A 16953-nucleotide genomic window follows, 5' to 3' on the forward strand; every position below is an offset into this window, starting at 1 on the left:
CCACAAATGAGACCTGACACACAAAACACTACAACGATCTGACTACAGACAAGGGGACCACAAAGACTAAATACAGAGGGTAACGGACGAAAACAGAAAATCCAGACTGTCAAAATAAAGCAAGAAACAGAACAGACACTCACGGGACTACACAAGACAGGAACTACAACTAGACATGACATCAAACCATAACACCTGCATTACTGCATTATTTTAAATACTAAGTTACTCCTCTAGTAAATTAGTATTCACATGAAATAAAACAATAAAACATTGACACCATTTGGCAAAGCAAACTAGGTAATAAGAAATTCAACACGTGAACTGGTTGCTATGGACTCGTCAATAGGCTTCCTCGGTCATTGTAAATTAGGTAAAGCTGCCAAAGCTGAACGTTATCCAAAACTCCATTTCTCAGACGAGCATCACTTTGGGAGCTTGCATGCTACCACTCCTTCCTTCTCCATGATGACTTAAAAAAGCTGTTGCTTGCACAATTTCAACGGATATTTGAGTTGGGTATGGCTGCAGCCTGGAGACCTCCCGTCTAATGCCCTCCTGCTGTCCGCGAGCTTCAACTTTTCAAAATAACAGCTTGCGTCTGGTCCGCTATGTCATCACATGTTGGTGTTTTCAAGGTTTTTTAACTAAACAGTACGGAAATTATACTAATTGATACAACTATTTTTTTTAGCAGATGACAACACAGCAGTTTTGTGTTAAAATGTGCAGGCAAGAATTATTTACTTTAGGAAATCATCTCTGGCTGACTAAACAGGGAGGTGCCCAACTGCTATCGATGGGGGCTGAGACTGAGAGCTACATGGAGCAACATGGTAGCTGTTTTCATGAATACAAAAGTTGGATGACCCTCCCCTCAACAAAGAACTAAAAGACATGAAACTCCCCTGTTTTCCTCTGGTGGTCCATTCCACAAATACAGAACGGTCCCTAAGTGATAAAACTGAGGCCTGTAGTCCAGGGGCAATTCTAGGATCAGACCTTTAGGGGGTATCATTCTTTGAAAAATATTAAAAGGAAAATTTGTAATGATTACTCTGGGGGATTTCTGAAGACCATGGTTAACCGCTCCTCAGATCTCTGCAGGGTAAATCCAGACAGCTAGCTAGACTATCTGTCCAATCGGAGTTTTCTGTTGCACGACTAAAACAACTTTTGAACTTACACAGGTTCCACCAAAACAAGTTCCTTTTGCGGCACTGTGGCTCTGTCTGGCGCTTAGCGCCACCCATGACATTTGTAATTGGTTTAAAGAAATGCCAACAAACCAGAGCCCATTTTTTTTCTCACAACGGAATGCTGTACGGACCAGCTAGACCCTCCTCCATAGCTCTATCGAGGTAGGATTGGCAAAGCAAGACTAATTTTGCGACTAACAGAGCCAACATGATATATATTATTTGGTAGATGCCATAATCTACTTCTGAGGAGTCCTGGGCATAATATAACAAAGCATCTACATACTGTGTCCATATTCCTTTACACTGTAAGCTGCCATCTGTTCCCTCTTACGCTGCAGGCTGCCCACGAGGGATAAGATGCAGTGTCTTGTTTAATAGGGTGCAAACAAAATGTTATTGGTATTAGAGACTGTGGCTGACATTGAACACCCCAGGACAAAGCTGAGTCAAAGCCAAAACTTTAAGATGCAGAGATGAGGTATCTTGTGAGCAATTTAATGACTCAGTTAATGAGATTGAAGAGACGGCACTGAATGAGAAAAGCACTCCTGCAGTTCCGCCAGTATTTTTGAAATATTCACCTCCTTTTCATGGCACTTCAGGTCAGGGTGCGTTACAGAACAGCAGCCCTGCTGTTACGCTGGGTGACAGAACTGACTCAAACAAAAGGCTCCAAAAATAGAAGAAATAGAAAAGGGAAGTGGGGAGGCAAACGCCGGGGACAGGGAAGCAGCGACTGGGAAGGTGGAAAAACTCTAGGGTGAGGATACTTGGGGAAGCTCGGGGAGCTGGGACCAAGGATCAGAGGGGGAGACACTGGAACTGGAGAGCAGGGGAAGCAAGGAGAGGCTGGTTGGGAACGGAGACGGAGGCAAGCAGGAGCAGGGTGCCATGGGAGGGAGTCCGAGTGGTGAAGCCAGCTGACCGGAGATGACAGACGGAATTGGAGGTGATTACTGCAGGGGAAAAAGTACAACACAAGGACAAGGAAAACACAAGAGTTTCACCAGAGTGACTGGAGCTATGTTCAAGCGACGATGGTCTGTGGAGCCGGGGTTGACATACTGATCTTGATTGTAGATGGGAGGCAGGTGTGAGCGGCGGGAGAAGATGGGGTGTGGTGGGATGATTACCAGGGAAAAAAAAGGGAAAAAAAGAAACACAGCAGAGACAAACAGGGTGGGGCCAACAGAGAAACCCAGATAGAAAGTAGTAAACAAAAGTCAAACTCAAAACAAGAACTCACAACCATCCAAACCCCAGCCATCAAACCTGCAGCTTCACTGACAAAATCTACTGGTCACAGTTGAGAAAACTCTCCAAGAGACTGATGATATTGATGTATTTTGTTTATTTATATATTCATCACAACTCATATAGTTTTTGTTGTGATTCTCATCCTTCTCTGCATCATGCAAACTAAGTGCACTTAGGAGAAAACACCAGAAGATTGCTTGCAATGATCATAAAATCTGTCAAAGCTAATGCACTCACTCAGATGATTAAGGATCAAAGGACCCCCTCTCATATTGCAATATTGAAAAGTGTATCTGTCAATCTATCTAACAATGATGACATACCACACTCCGTTACACAGTCTGACTTTCTGGGTTGCTGGATTCTGGGTTGCTTCCTTTTTCTAGAAAAGCCCCCTCCATTGCATCCATGTCAATTTCTCACTGCTTCACAGAGGGAAAGGTTGTCAAATATGCATAATCAATGCTTTGCTTATTTTCAAAATGGTATGCTGAGCTCAAACAAACCATAGCACAAACTTCACTCTGAAGAATGCATTATATATACATATATATAAAATCTACAATGTAAATAGTCATGAAAATAAAGGAACCACATTGAATGAAAAGGTCTGTCCAAACTCTTGGCCTGCACTCTCTCTCTCTCTCTCTCTATATATATATATATATATATATATATATATATATATGTAAATATATACATACACACTGTATATACATACACAGTATATATATAGATAGATACATAGATATTATACAGTTATTAAGACATCAGGATTTTTCTTATAGTAGTTTTGTCATTTGTAATCAATATTTAACACATTCTCACTCCCATCGCATCAAAAGGCAACGTTTCGTCCGGTGCTTGTGGCGTTTGTTACTGATGAAAAAGGTCTCTTTCAGTGTCATATTTAGACGGTCTGGTTGGGACTCTTAGCATCAGTTTTTTTTCAGGTTTAGGAAAAGATTGTGGGTGGGGTCAGAAAACATACTTTTCAGTGACACACGGGACAAGAACGGGACACGAACCCCAGTCCAATAGCCCCACCTGCCTTCTTATGCAGACTTTCTGTCTTTTCATACTACTCTTTACTTTGTCGCTCTTAATACTACGTCATCTTACAGGGAAGTTGAGCTGTTGCTACGCCTGGTGCGTTCCATACAGACACTAAAGGGTGATTTTTGTGCCAACATCTGACACTGAGAGCCACTGACCCAGCGTCAGTATTTGACAAGTTGGGAGTGACAGCTGGTTGCAATATTATCATAAACTGTTTCAATGCAAACAGTCACTTGTTGTACAACACTTTATATTGGTTGGATATCAGTGAAGCAGATTTACATTTTTAAGAAAATGTTCCCATATTGGTGCAGGGGACCCTGGACTTTGAAATAGACCAACTCTGGGTGTAAATTAGAGCCAGCAGGGTGATGGTTAGGAGTCTTTCCTTCACAGAGAAAGTCTGTGTTCAGCCCGTGTGTGTGACACTGAATGCCTGCCAACTCCAGAAGTGCTGATCATTAGCATAGTCTGCACACTGTTCTACCTGTGAAATACTGCCTCGGGAATCAATAGTGTAACAAAGGAGAAGGAGATGTTGATTATCAGTGCAGAACCTATCAACAGGCGATTGTGTTTTAGCGTTTCCTCGGGCAAGAGCCTGTAACACAAAGCCATAATGAAGTGTGACTGCAGCATCGGCCATGTGTCGCTGACCTTCCACACTGCTGTCTTTGATGTTTATGTATAATTTAGGTACTGAAGTACCGGTAAAGGCTAAATGAGTGCACGTTGTGTGCATTGTACAATTACTGGATGGTACAGACTCAGTGGTGTAGTCTATGTGACACGCAGGTATGCACAGTATACCCACTAAGAAAACTCCAGGATTTCTTTATACCCACTTAAAAATGCCAAATGACCCACAACAACATACTTTCCATTATAATTTTGATATATTTTTAATTGTTTTTTTCTTCACTTAGGCTAAATGAAAGGTATTTCCACCATAAATTGGTGCATAAAAGTGTATCTAAATACAGGAAACGAAGTTGATGCTCAAAACCCGAGACCCCCCCACTACAATATGTCCTCCCCCTCCCACACCAGCAGATTCTGGCCAAAATACAGTATAGTATACCCACTACAATACATTAGACTATAACACTGCACAGACTCCATGTGGCCTCAACAGAATGGGTATAGAGGTGCTGTGCTCACCACACTGTGGTTTTCACTTGAACATTGTGTTCTGCATTCTGTTGATGCAATGCAGAGTTGCATGGTTTATGTCAGATAGTTTTGTCTTATGCAGAGAGACGTTTTCAGTGCATTCAATTCAATGATTTGAGTGTTTTGTTCCTTTTTATTTCAAAACCACTCCACTGGAAACATCTTAAACTGCTTTGTTCAAGGACACACAGGTCAGTTTTATTGTTTTTGCCAGGTCAGCGATTAAAGGTCCCATGGCGTGAACATTTCACTTTATGAGGTTTTTTAACATTAATATGAGTTTCCCCAGTCTGCCCATGGTCCCCCAGTGGCTAGAAATGGTGATAGGTGTAAACTGAGCTGTGGGTATCTTGCTCTGCCTTTGAGAAAATAAAAGCTCAGATGGGCCGATCTGGAATCTTGCTCCTTATGAGGTCATAAGGAGTAAGGTACCTCCCCTTTCTCTGCTTTGCCTGCCCTGCGGATTTGGCCCACCTTTGAGAAAGAGAGAGACATCATGGCGTTCAAATGAGCAAAGTGGCAGTTGGTCAAGGCCACACCCCCACCCTCCACCTTGCCCCCCCCCCTCCTCCTCAAAAGCTACTAACTCAGAAATGACACACACTAAGGAAAGCTTATTGTGGGACTGGCTCTAGTGGCACGAAGGCTGAATTTCAGGAAAGAAACTTCAGATACAGTTTTAGGGGACCACTAAGGTCTATATAAAAGAGACTTCAGATACAGTATTAGGGACCACTAGGTCTATATAAAAGAGACTTCAGATACAGTATTAGAGGACCACTAAGGTCTATATAAAAGAGACTTCAGATACAGTATTAGGGGACCACTAAGGTCTGTACAAAAGCATCCAAAGAGCACCATGTCATGGGACCTTTTAAAGTCTGTAACTTCCTCTTAACAAGCGAGATTCCCTAACCTTTCCAACACTGCTGCCGTGGGAGTTTCAGTTTTCTATCTTAAGATGAGATGAAAGTTAAACCTGGCGAGTTGAGAGTAAAAAGGATCTGCAGCAGAGTACCGCTCTTCTGATAATAAAAAGAGTAGAAGAATCTGTAAAGTATGCGTTGATGTCAGAAAACAGCAAGATAAAAGGTGTTTCTGAAGCAACACAAAGTAAATGGTTTTACAAAAAGCTTAAATGTAAGTGCTGCTTCAAAAGAGGAGAGGAAGCAAAGTTCTGCTGACGAGCACTCTATAAAACTAAGGTGGTTGAGCAGAAATTGTGCTACTTGATTTTTTCAATGACCTTGTCCTGAATAAGATGTAACAAGGCAGTGAGTACACTTTGGACATGCATCAGTGACCACAAGAGCAGCACCAACAGGAAAGACTTCCCTGTTGCTTACAATTTCCTGTATGAAGCCCACACAGCCTGGAAATTCTCCACGATACAGGGAGGAGACTACAAACCCTTTCTGCTCAGAGTAGGATACCATTGTGAAAGAACTGGTTTAAAGAAAGAAACCAGAGCAGAGTTTTTTTCCCATTCCGGAATACTGTGTGGACTAGCCAGACCCTCCTCCGCAGCACTGTGGAGGAAGGTCTGGCAATGCAAGACTAGGGTTCCCACAATGCTATCCAACACCACTTTCAGCCTAAAAAGTGGATACACTGACGCTTGATTCAACCAAACAACAACACTTAAACATTATAAGTGTGACATACACAACTTGTATGATCACATTTTACTTCACAGAAAGTCCTTGATGTGGAGCTTCTGCAGTGGATCAGTCTGTAAGTGTTTGTGATGTGTGTCCGCACCTTGCACTGTATATTTTGCACAAACATTATACTGAGCTACTGACTGACGTTTTCTGACTGGATAAGCTTCAGAAGGCTATAGAGTCACAAAAAACACCAGTGTGCCAGGTGTGTTTATGACTGTCAGAAGGAGGGCTGGAAACGTTGTTTTTCAGCCTCCAGGCCGAGGATATGCTGATCCTCACAGCTCACTAGCTGTTTGACGGACAGGCTCTGCTCCAAAAAGAGAGGCATGCTGGGAGAAAGCCAGACAGGTCAGGGCAGAGCAGAAAAGTAGTACAGCCCCACAAACCACACCATGTCAAAGAAATTCCCCTCCTCTTCAGCCAACTGATGTCTCAAAATCCTCTGTCAAAATGGTGGATGGTTCACTTGATCCTTTCTTAAATAAATAATTAGTACTCACATCTCAAGTTGATACACTGCTACCACTCTATTTAAAAAAAATAATTCAACTTAACATATGAACTCACAGCACAAAGTCAACATATTCTCCTGTGATTAGTTTTAAGGAGTGGGAGGAAAAATCCACTTATTTTCACACATGGCAATGCTTACTCAGATTGCATGATCTTAATTAAATATCCTTTTAATATGTATTAGGCTATTAATATTATTATTTCTAACAGTAGATGACTGCAATATCTGTATATTCTCCAGGATCTTTCTCTGAGGAGGGCTTCCAGACACTCAGAATGTCACTCTGGATGAAAAATTACGTCTAAATACCAACAATGTAAAATGTGATGTACATTTAATGCACTATTTATGCTGCTCTCTCGCTCTCTTTCTCATATTACCTTTATATTACATTTAAACTTTGAGTGCATCATGTGGCAGGGAAAAGGCATGCATTTCATTACTGCATACATTACTTATGTTATACTTGTTTAATATTGAAATAGAAAAAGTCCCTTATTCAAATTCTTAGAACAAATATTAATGTATTATGTATTAAATGGAAGGAAAAGCATCCTTGTCTTTTTGGAAACTGTGGATTAAGGTTGTACGGGTAAGGTTAGCAAAAATATCATTTATTTGGAAGATAATGGTTCATGTTTGAGGGCCTTAATGTGATTACTGTGCTCAGAGATGCACGGCTTAATGGCAACATCATTGTGAGCGTTGCACACAGAGCAACACTGAATGACAAGTGTCCAGGAGCCTTAAAAAGCTGTGAACCTGTAAATCTCCTGATTGCTGTTATTGAAGTGGAGAAAGATGCTCATCAGCTTGACTTAATCATAAATGTTGCAGGTACTGTGCTATTTCAGCAATGTGGTAAAGTGCACACTATGGATGGAGAGAGAGGTGGACGTGAAGATACCAGGTGAAGCTCAATCTGCTAAATAAAAAATGATTAAACACGTGTCCTGGAAGTGCAGGGTACTATGAGCCCTGAGAGGTTCTAGTGCTCTCAAACCCACATAGCATTAAATGTGAGAACTGACAAGGTGGGACAGACTAATGATTCCCAATATCTCTGTTTAGGCCAGGGGCTATGAAGCAAACACTTCTGTAGCTGCCTCTGAAATCCATCTTCTGACTGTAAATATGAATGTTAGGTTATACTTCAAAATATCTCAAGTAAGAGAAACAATATGGCATTGCCAGACCTTCCTCCACAGCTCTTCGGAGGAGAGTCTGGCCAGTCCACACAACATTTTGGGATGGGAGAAAAATGTGCTCTAGTTTCTTTTGGCATTTCTTTAAAACAATCCCAATCCACTCGGGCGGTGATGTGCAACAAACTCGATGACGGTGCCTCTGCAAAATAGTCTTTATGAAGGAACTTGTTTTGGTAGAACATGTGTACGTTCAGAGGTTGTTTTAGTCATGCAACAGACAATTCAGATTGGACAGATAGTCTAGCTAGCTGTCTGGATTTAACATTTCAGTTTCTGCCTCACTTATATAAACCTGAGACTTACAAAGACATTGATTAATTATCCAAAAAATGACATATATATTCTTCAGTACAAAGGGGTGTCCATTAGGCCTGGGGCTCTGCAGTATGCTCCATTCACTGACCAACACTGGCTCTGCTGCCATCAACATCTCATCTCTTTTTGCAGTATAATTAATGTTTCTTTATTCGCGGTTCATGAGAAAACAAATGTTGGTTCTTTGGTGTTTTATGTTTACAGGAACAAATTGTGTGAATTTCAAAAAATATACTGTATGTTCAAACATTTTCAAGATCTCACATTCTTTACCTAAATAAGCGATGTGAGAATATTGAACTTTGGTCATATTTACATGAAGAGATCGTACTTCTGTTATGTTCCCAGTTCATTCGGCCCCTACTGAATGCAATCTTGCATCAGTGTCTACAACAGCTCATTTGACATAAAATCAAAGGCAACTATACAATTCAAAAGCCAAAGAATGGGAGATGAATAAAAACCTGAATGTTTAGAGGCTAAGAAATATGGTGTATATGTCAAAAGTGTTCGGTATTGGTGCCGATACCAATACCGTGACTTCGATACCAGTTCCTAAATGATTTTTCAATACCAATTTTGTAAAAGAAAAGGAATTACAACATTACGGCACAAATCTTTTTATTCAATTTTTCAGCTCCTAGTACTGCGTAACATAGAGTTTCCCCTGTGTGTCTCTACAATGTGTAAAGCTAAACAGCCAATCACAAACATTATTAGATCTTGGTAGAAGCAGGCTGGATGCTTATTGGCTCACTGACGGTTAAGAGATTTACTTCTTAGGTATTAATATTGGGCATTGAATGACGGGGCATTTTTCGATACTAAGGAGACAATTGGGTTGGTGCCTAAAAAGTATTGAATTTGGTACCCAGCCCCACTTGTGTTATTACAACAAGTTTCATTTTATTTTTACACTTGGCATGCCCCGGGGCTACTTTTGCTTATGATTCACTTCTTTACTTTTCACAGTGTCAAAGTCATTAGGGTTGTCCATGCTGTGCACACTCTCAAATGCCAGCAAAAAGGAGTGTGAGGGGACACCCAGCTCACGAGATGAGACGAGACACGAGATTGGGTTTCTGACATCGAGACGAGATTTTAACACTACTTCACAGACAGCTACAATGAAGAAATAAGACTGGAAAAATAGTCCTTTATTCACTCAAAAGTCCCAAAATGAAAACCGAGCACTGAAAGGTTTAACCACAAACCCAGATGTTTTGTTCTTGAATTTGTCATTGTATCACATTAGACAGTAGACCTAGTAAATCTTATTTTACTATTGTTTCACATTGATTACGTTCTAAAGCACAAATAAATTACCATCAAACACTCAGATGATTTTTGTGAAGATAGATGCTTTATTCTCCTCTGCAGTTTATTAATGGCAGCACCGAACAAGGAAGTAGACTACTCTAGAATCGATTTATAACTATTATAGGATGACGGGAGAACATTTGTCTTTGTTTGATATCATTAAAAGTAAAGATAGACACCTCAACCAGCAAGTATTTCTTAGTTAAACAACAAATGAGAGATTGGTATGAGACACTTTAAATCCTTCATACATTTCTGAATGAATAAAGTTTAGACTCATGATCATCCTAATGTTTACGTGCATGGCTGAGGTATTGTGAGAGATCATTTAGCATCGTGCAAGCAACACAACAATGACCCAAAGCCAGTTAATGGCAAAGTCCCATGAAAGAGAGACCAAAGTCAAACCTTCTGTGTAAGTTCTCTTAACAGGCAGGAATCCAATATCAAAGCAGTGAGGCCAAGTCTAATTAAATCTTGACTAAAAAAAGTAACGACAGCTCAAGATCCTTCATTAATATAATCTCTCCAGGAGATATCTCTGTTCTCGGAGATATTTGCCTCTCAGCGATAGAGGAAACATCCATCAACAGAGGCTGAAGGCTCCACCAGAAGTTTGCAGTGCCGTGTATTGTAAGAAAAATTCCACTCATTTAAATAACTAGATCAAACATCAATGCTCATGAATGAAATTAAACGGCAAGTATGAGCTGACCATAACATTTTTCCTTTAATTTAATTTAAAATGAATACATACAGAATGAAACACAAAACTGAATGTGTTGTGTGTGTTCATGTACTGCCAGGTGCAAGGGTTAAAGTGGATGCACTCGTGTCTGTAAGTTAGTCAAAAATAAAGTAAATGTGTGTTTTCTTACACGCAGCGTTAACAATATTTAAAATCTCTACATGGTATAAAAATGTATAATTAAAGTGTCTGCTCTGTCAGGCAGTTTGGACACAATTATCTATTATTTCATTGTTTATCTAGCAGGGTCTCATTATAGTCAAAAGTTTACACAAGGCTGATATCAGGCCTAAGAAATGGTGATGAGGCTCCATAAATCTTAGAGATTCACTTGGCATTCTAATTGTGAGACCACTGAGGTTTCAAGGAAGGACCAGAGCGGTCAGTGGTCAGCGGTTTCTTGTTTCCTGTATATTCTGTCACAATATTAAACCGTCTGTTCCTTCTGTCCTGTGTTTCACAGAGGTGTGTCACAGTCCGCTGGTGTCCCATCTACTGCCATCGTCCTTCAGAAGCTCCTCACAGTTGTCGGGCAGCCATGGACCGGGCTTTGCTAAACTGAACCGGAGAGAAGGTCAGTAAGGGTAACTATTGCAAACCATCATCGTGTGTGGCTAATGTTTTTTGGTTAATAAATACGTGTTGGGGCATTGAAATGAATCAGTGCAACATTCACCGTGATGCGGACCTGGACGACACTGCATTGATGCAGTGACAGACCACAATCCATCATAGCCTATTGATGTTGCTTGTTGATTTTCCAGTTGTCTGTTGTCTTTTGTATATAGTCTCCACTACATTCAGGAAATGTCTTTTTAAAGAGAAGATACAATCAAAGGAATTTTGGGGCGCCCATATTGGGGAGGAGATGCATCGGGATATTGATTTGAATTGACATGATAATAATCAAATTAAATCATGAGACCAGTGAATATTCACACCCCTAGTGGTTAGCATATGGTGGAGGGCTCTCTTCATTATGTTGGACTGAGAAATGTTGATCAATTTGTTTGGTTTAGAGTCAGACCAAAATCTACCAGGGGAAGTCTACTCGCTTGGTTTGGCCAAAAGCGGAAAGGTACAAGAAATAGAGAGGGTAGTATTGTAAACACAAACTTCATGAGTTAGCGAGGCTTGCAGGCTAACAACAGCAGTCCACTCCACTTCTCTATGGGCTTCATTATTTTCCAGGCATTTTAAAACAAAAATATACGAACAAACAATATTTCCTGGATGAGAGCTCCCATGTGTCTGCCGGACGTGTCCGGTACAGGTGGTTAGCCTTTAGCAGGCAACAATCCAAATGAATAGCAGTGTTGCGTTTCTGTGTTTGTTGTGGAGTCATTTCCCCCCTCAAAAAGATGGGCTTGTGTGTTCATATTTTACTTTTGCATAACTTACAGATTGTCTTTTCCAACTTCACCTTCATATTTATGGAATATAGTTACACACTTCACTGGTGCAGACTGAAGTTGTGCACATGCATAAAACACATCTCGGTGCTAATTTGGTTTTAATAGAATATTGACCACTGAAGTTGAAGTTTTTCTAGATGAAGGTAAATTAAGGATTAGTAGGCCATTATAATATTTGAAGTTACTGTTCATAAGAAACACCGGTCGTTCCCTCAGGCCTGTGACATGTCCGCTCGGCCACAGTGTGATCTTTCAACTGTTCCAGCTCTCCCTCAGCTATACTCCCCATATTCACATGTAAAATTTAGCAGTTTATCATCAATAAATTATCGCTGCAATCTTGTCCTCTTTTCTTCTCAGTCTTTTTTCATTTATTTTTTACCGTCAGTGTGTAGAAACATTGACGGTTGGGCAGATAAAATAAGCTGTGAAAGGAAGCTCCCCTCTGTTTCTGTTCGGATGTGTTACAGCAGCACTGCTCACCTAATGATTCCCTCCACTGCAGGACACACAGCACACACCATCAAAGACAAGGCTCAGTTGGATTCACACAAACTGACGGACGCCTCATTAAGTGCATGATGGACAGACAGACAGATGAAGCCCAACACAGAACAGTGGTCATTGCCTCCTTTCTGCTCGGTTTTCAGGTTCATGTGTTGCAGGTGTAAATCATACACTTTGCTAAAGGTTGGCTTTAGTCACCAGAGGAATTGACACAAAAGTCAAAAGAAAAAGTGCTGATACAAGGGCTTTCAGAAAACACCTCTGTTTTGACGTTTTCTTTTAGAAAAATGTTGGTTGACACACACTCCAGAGACGCAAATCCAACAGAAGTGCTATGATGTCTTTGTCTTCGAGGATCTGAATGATTTTCTCCCCCTGGGAGACTGCAGGAAGCACAGCCTGCGGGTTGCTGTTTCCTTGGTGTGTTTGATGGCAAAAGCTGTGAGCAAACACACATGCTGCGTTTCTTCACTTCAGTCACCCTGCTCTGTCTGTTCTGCGTTTGATCTGCGTTAACAAGCATCTGATGCTTCTCAAGGAAGATCAGATGCTTCTGAATGGCAAAACATAAGTTAGTTTATCTGCCCGGAAGAAAAAGAGGGAAGCAAAGAGACACAAGTGATGACACAAGACGGAAACTGAAAGAGTGACTTTTTTTATGTTGCACAAACAAAAAAAATTAAAGATGCTGGAAAATGAAAACACATATTTTATCATCTCCCTGTATCATTTAAACGTTAGTCTATGTCCACGCCGTTGCACTTCGGGGACTGTTCAGGTCTTCACCTTCCACTTCCTTTGTATTGGCATTTTAAACTCTGTTTGATTTATGACTATGGTTAACTGCTCCTCAGATCTCTGCAGGGTAAATCCAGACAGCTAGCGAGACTATCTGTCCAATCTGAGTATTCTGTTGCACGACTAAAACAACTTTTGAACGTACATGTTCCACCAAAACAAGTTCCTTACCGAGGCTATTTTGCATATGCACCGCTGCGCCGTTCAGTGCTTAGCACCGCCCAAGATGATTGGGATTGGTTAAAAGAAATGCTAATAATCATCTGGCAATGCGAGACTATTTGAACTTAAACCAGGCAGTTAGTAAAACAGTAATGATTCATAAATAGATGCCATTGTGTACACACAGTCTCTTAAAAATGCATCAGTTTTGCAACCTAAGTGTGCTACAGATAATAAAATATGCATATTTTAAATGTGCATATGATATTTAAAGTCAGTCAAAACCACACCAACTCCTCTGATACGTGATGAGCTTTGAGAGCAACCACAGAGTTTTCAGTTTCTGCATCATAGGTTTAGCTCATTAGCTCTTGTAATTCCTTTTCAATGATTTTCTGCTAACAATAACACCTCACAGGTTACAGTGCCTCATTGATTCTCTGCCAGAGATTTGAATTGAATCAGAGTAAAGAACTAAATGAAACTGATCAATAAATCTAATTCAGTTTTGAATGCAGCAACATACGCTAACAAAATGCATTGAAGTGAAAAATGAAAACTGATATAATTCCAGACTCCCAGCTGTTCTCTGTAGAAATCGCAGGATGAATTAACACCCCCTGGTTGTTCTCGCCTCCTCCAGCTGTTGCTAACCCTCCTCATCCTCCAAAGTCATTCTCTAAGGAGCGGCCTCATTCAGAGTTAATTTACCAGTAAAATGAGTGGAACCTTTTGGAGGAAACACACAGTCCTGTTTAAGAGAAACACTGAGCATGTTCTGCTTCCTCCAAAAACTCGCCCATGTTATGAAAAAAAAAAACACTTTTTCTGGGATTCAGGGTGTTATTTTGTTTCTCTGGGGCTCCCAAACGAATAGAAACTTAGAAAAAAAAAATCCATGCTGTTCTGAGTGAGATACGGGTTTTCTGAATGTCCTCTGCCTTCAGTCTCCGGGTGAGCTTTCTACATAACTAGCCGAGATGAGGTGGCTAACTGTAGCACATGCTAGCTCGCTCGAAATGGCAAAACACTGCTACAACACACTAGTTCACCATAATCTCCAAAAGAACTACTTCCATGTTCCTGTTCTGCAGGTATTCCACAAGTCCATCTCATTTAGAAGAAGTCTCCCAGCTAGTTCTGTACTGTAAAGTACTGTACTTGCCTAAGTTATGACAAAGAGTTATCTGGCTGATGTGATCTTACCTGCACACACAATGTGCAGTACAACAAAAATATGGTGTTGTTTGAAAATGAAACATGTAAATCTATTCTGGTGCAACCTAAAAATACAATTGTGAACCTGAAAATAAGCATAATATGGGCGCTTTAACCTGTGGACTAGCCCATTAACAAACGTGGTAAAGAATGCAAAGTTCTACTTGATCAATCCTAGCTTATTGAAAGCTTGTAAAATACAACATACATCTTTTCCCCATTGCAATAGATTTGTTTAAAAGGAAGGCTGTTTTTACTGCATCACTCAATAAAGTGTAACTGGAAACCCCTTTGTGTAGTATTCTAATCTTTTTATTAGTAAGTATGTGAAATAAACAGATCTCATCCTGGGACACTGAGAGGGAATGGGCTTGAAGTGACACATAGACTGCACCATCAGAATAATGTGAGAACTTCTGTAATTGCATAACAGTTGTGATCATATAGCCTTTAAATTGAATTAAAACACCATTCATCAAAATTGCTGCCTCGGCTCCAGCACTTTGTTATTTATTAAATGGCACTCAAAAATATTAAATCTTGTTGTTCTGAGAAAATTGCAGGCTTTTCAAAGGGACATAAATTAGATGAAACTACACAAAGCAGTGAAAGCAAAGAATGAGTCATTTGTACCAATAAAAAGTGCCACAACCTGTGCATTACAAGTGTCTACGAAGTAAACAAATACTATCAAGCTTACTGTTGTACATGTTGTTCTTATTGTCTATGAATATATACTTGATCGATCAAATCATTACCGATTAACAACTGCTTTCAAAATGATATTTTTCAAGCGCTTACTGAAAAGAGTTTAAAGAGTGTTATTCAAAGGAAATCTTTTGCTTGTGGTAAAGCGTGTTGCAGCATGGCTCTTTTGTGCCTCTTCTGCAACAGATGATATCCAGACACAATATCCAAGACATCTCATACCAGCATCTGTCTGTTCAAAATTTACAAAGGTTATTTCATCACATTTAATTTTATGCCGGGCAGACAGATACTTGGGTAAAACTTTGTAATTGATTACTATAGTGAGTCATCCTTATCTGGAAAAGCAAAGCCAGTGTGAGTCTGATTCTTCTAATGGAAAAGGAAAAAAAGGGAAAAAAAGGAAATTTTGATACTTCTTAGGAGAAGATTTAAAAGTGTAAGCGAGCAAAAAATGATTTTCCTTTAATTTTCTCTAAAGGGTTTTTTGCACAACCTCTAACTCTACTGATCCCAAGTCTCTAACTCTACTGATAGCAAGTGGCTCAATTTGCATAACGCCCAGACTCAAAATGTTCCTTTTTCTCATAACTTTCTTTACAAGGAACTGTAGCACAGAAGGAGCTGTGGAGACAAAGGGATGACACTGATATGGTCTGTGGTTGTCATTATTAATTAGAGATTTGTCTTCAAAGTCACCCACAAGTGAGCAGACATATTTTTCAAATATGAAGAAAGTTTCAGCTCCTCTAATGTAAGGGTAAGTAATGGCTTGTCATGACTGATTGGTATCATAATCATACAAAAGTGTTTTAAGTTGGACTTTTCATGTACTCTTTGTGAGGACCATTTCTGGAAAGTGGGAAACATTTTGTCCCTAACTCATGTCTTCATAAGACGTTTTTTTGGGTTGATGCTTCAGTGTGTAACTTTTTGATATAAATAAACGCTTGTTGCATTTAAGCATTTCTCTGTATTTCTCAGTATCGCTACGTTCAGAAGATTGTGTCATCATGCGACTTTCGCGTGCAGAACATCGAGAGTCCATCATGTTTTTTTAATCATCCGTGTTCTTCTGGGCTACTAGCAGCTGCGTGGAGGAGGGGTGGGGGTGCTGTGCGATCCCAGAGATGTCCCAGAGATGCCCTAAAGATCAGATGGTTGGGGTTAGGTGTTCAATTAGAAATGGTTAACAACCAGTGGACCACAAGGTTGGAATCAAGGAAAGCCAATTGTAAAATAGGCCATGTACAGGAATGAATGAAGAATGCTGATCACCCCCAGGTAAGGGTCTAGAGAATGCACTACGACATAATGATAAAAATCTATTTTATTTTTTATAGCACTTTTCTAACAGGGTTACAAAATGCCAAGATACCAAGAACAACACAACCAACAACAATGAAGTAAAATACAAAATAAATGAGTTTTCATAAACTATTGAAAAAGACCTGAAAGAAGACACTCAAAGCACTTATATATATATATACATATATAGATATATATACATATATAGATATATATGTATATATACATATATGTTTGTGTGTGTGTGTGTGTGTGTGTGTTTGTGTATTTGACATTGCGCTTAGAAAATCAGTCCATATGGTGTTCTTGCTGTCACTTTGTTATGACTCAACAAACACACACACACACACACACACACACACACACACACACAC

The 16953-nt window shown here is 40.0% G+C and overlaps 1 protein-coding gene across 1 annotated transcript in view; it reads left to right on the forward strand.

The window, feature by feature from the left end:
* LOC116705469 (contactin-associated protein-like 4) overlaps positions 1 to 16953 on the forward strand; it is a 66091-nt gene that overhangs the window by 4845 nt on the left and 44293 nt on the right. The window contains exon 2 of the mRNA XM_032541672.1: positions 10927 to 11037. Coding sequence (XP_032397563.1) covers positions 10927 to 11037 — 111 coding nt within the window. The remainder of the gene's footprint in view (positions 1 to 10926; positions 11038 to 16953) is intronic.

The sequence above is a fragment of the Etheostoma spectabile genome, chromosome 17 (assembly GCF_008692095.1).
Source record: "Etheostoma spectabile isolate EspeVRDwgs_2016 chromosome 17, UIUC_Espe_1.0, whole genome shotgun sequence".
In the NCBI taxonomy this organism is placed as follows: domain Eukaryota; kingdom Metazoa; phylum Chordata; class Actinopteri; order Perciformes; family Percidae; genus Etheostoma; species Etheostoma spectabile.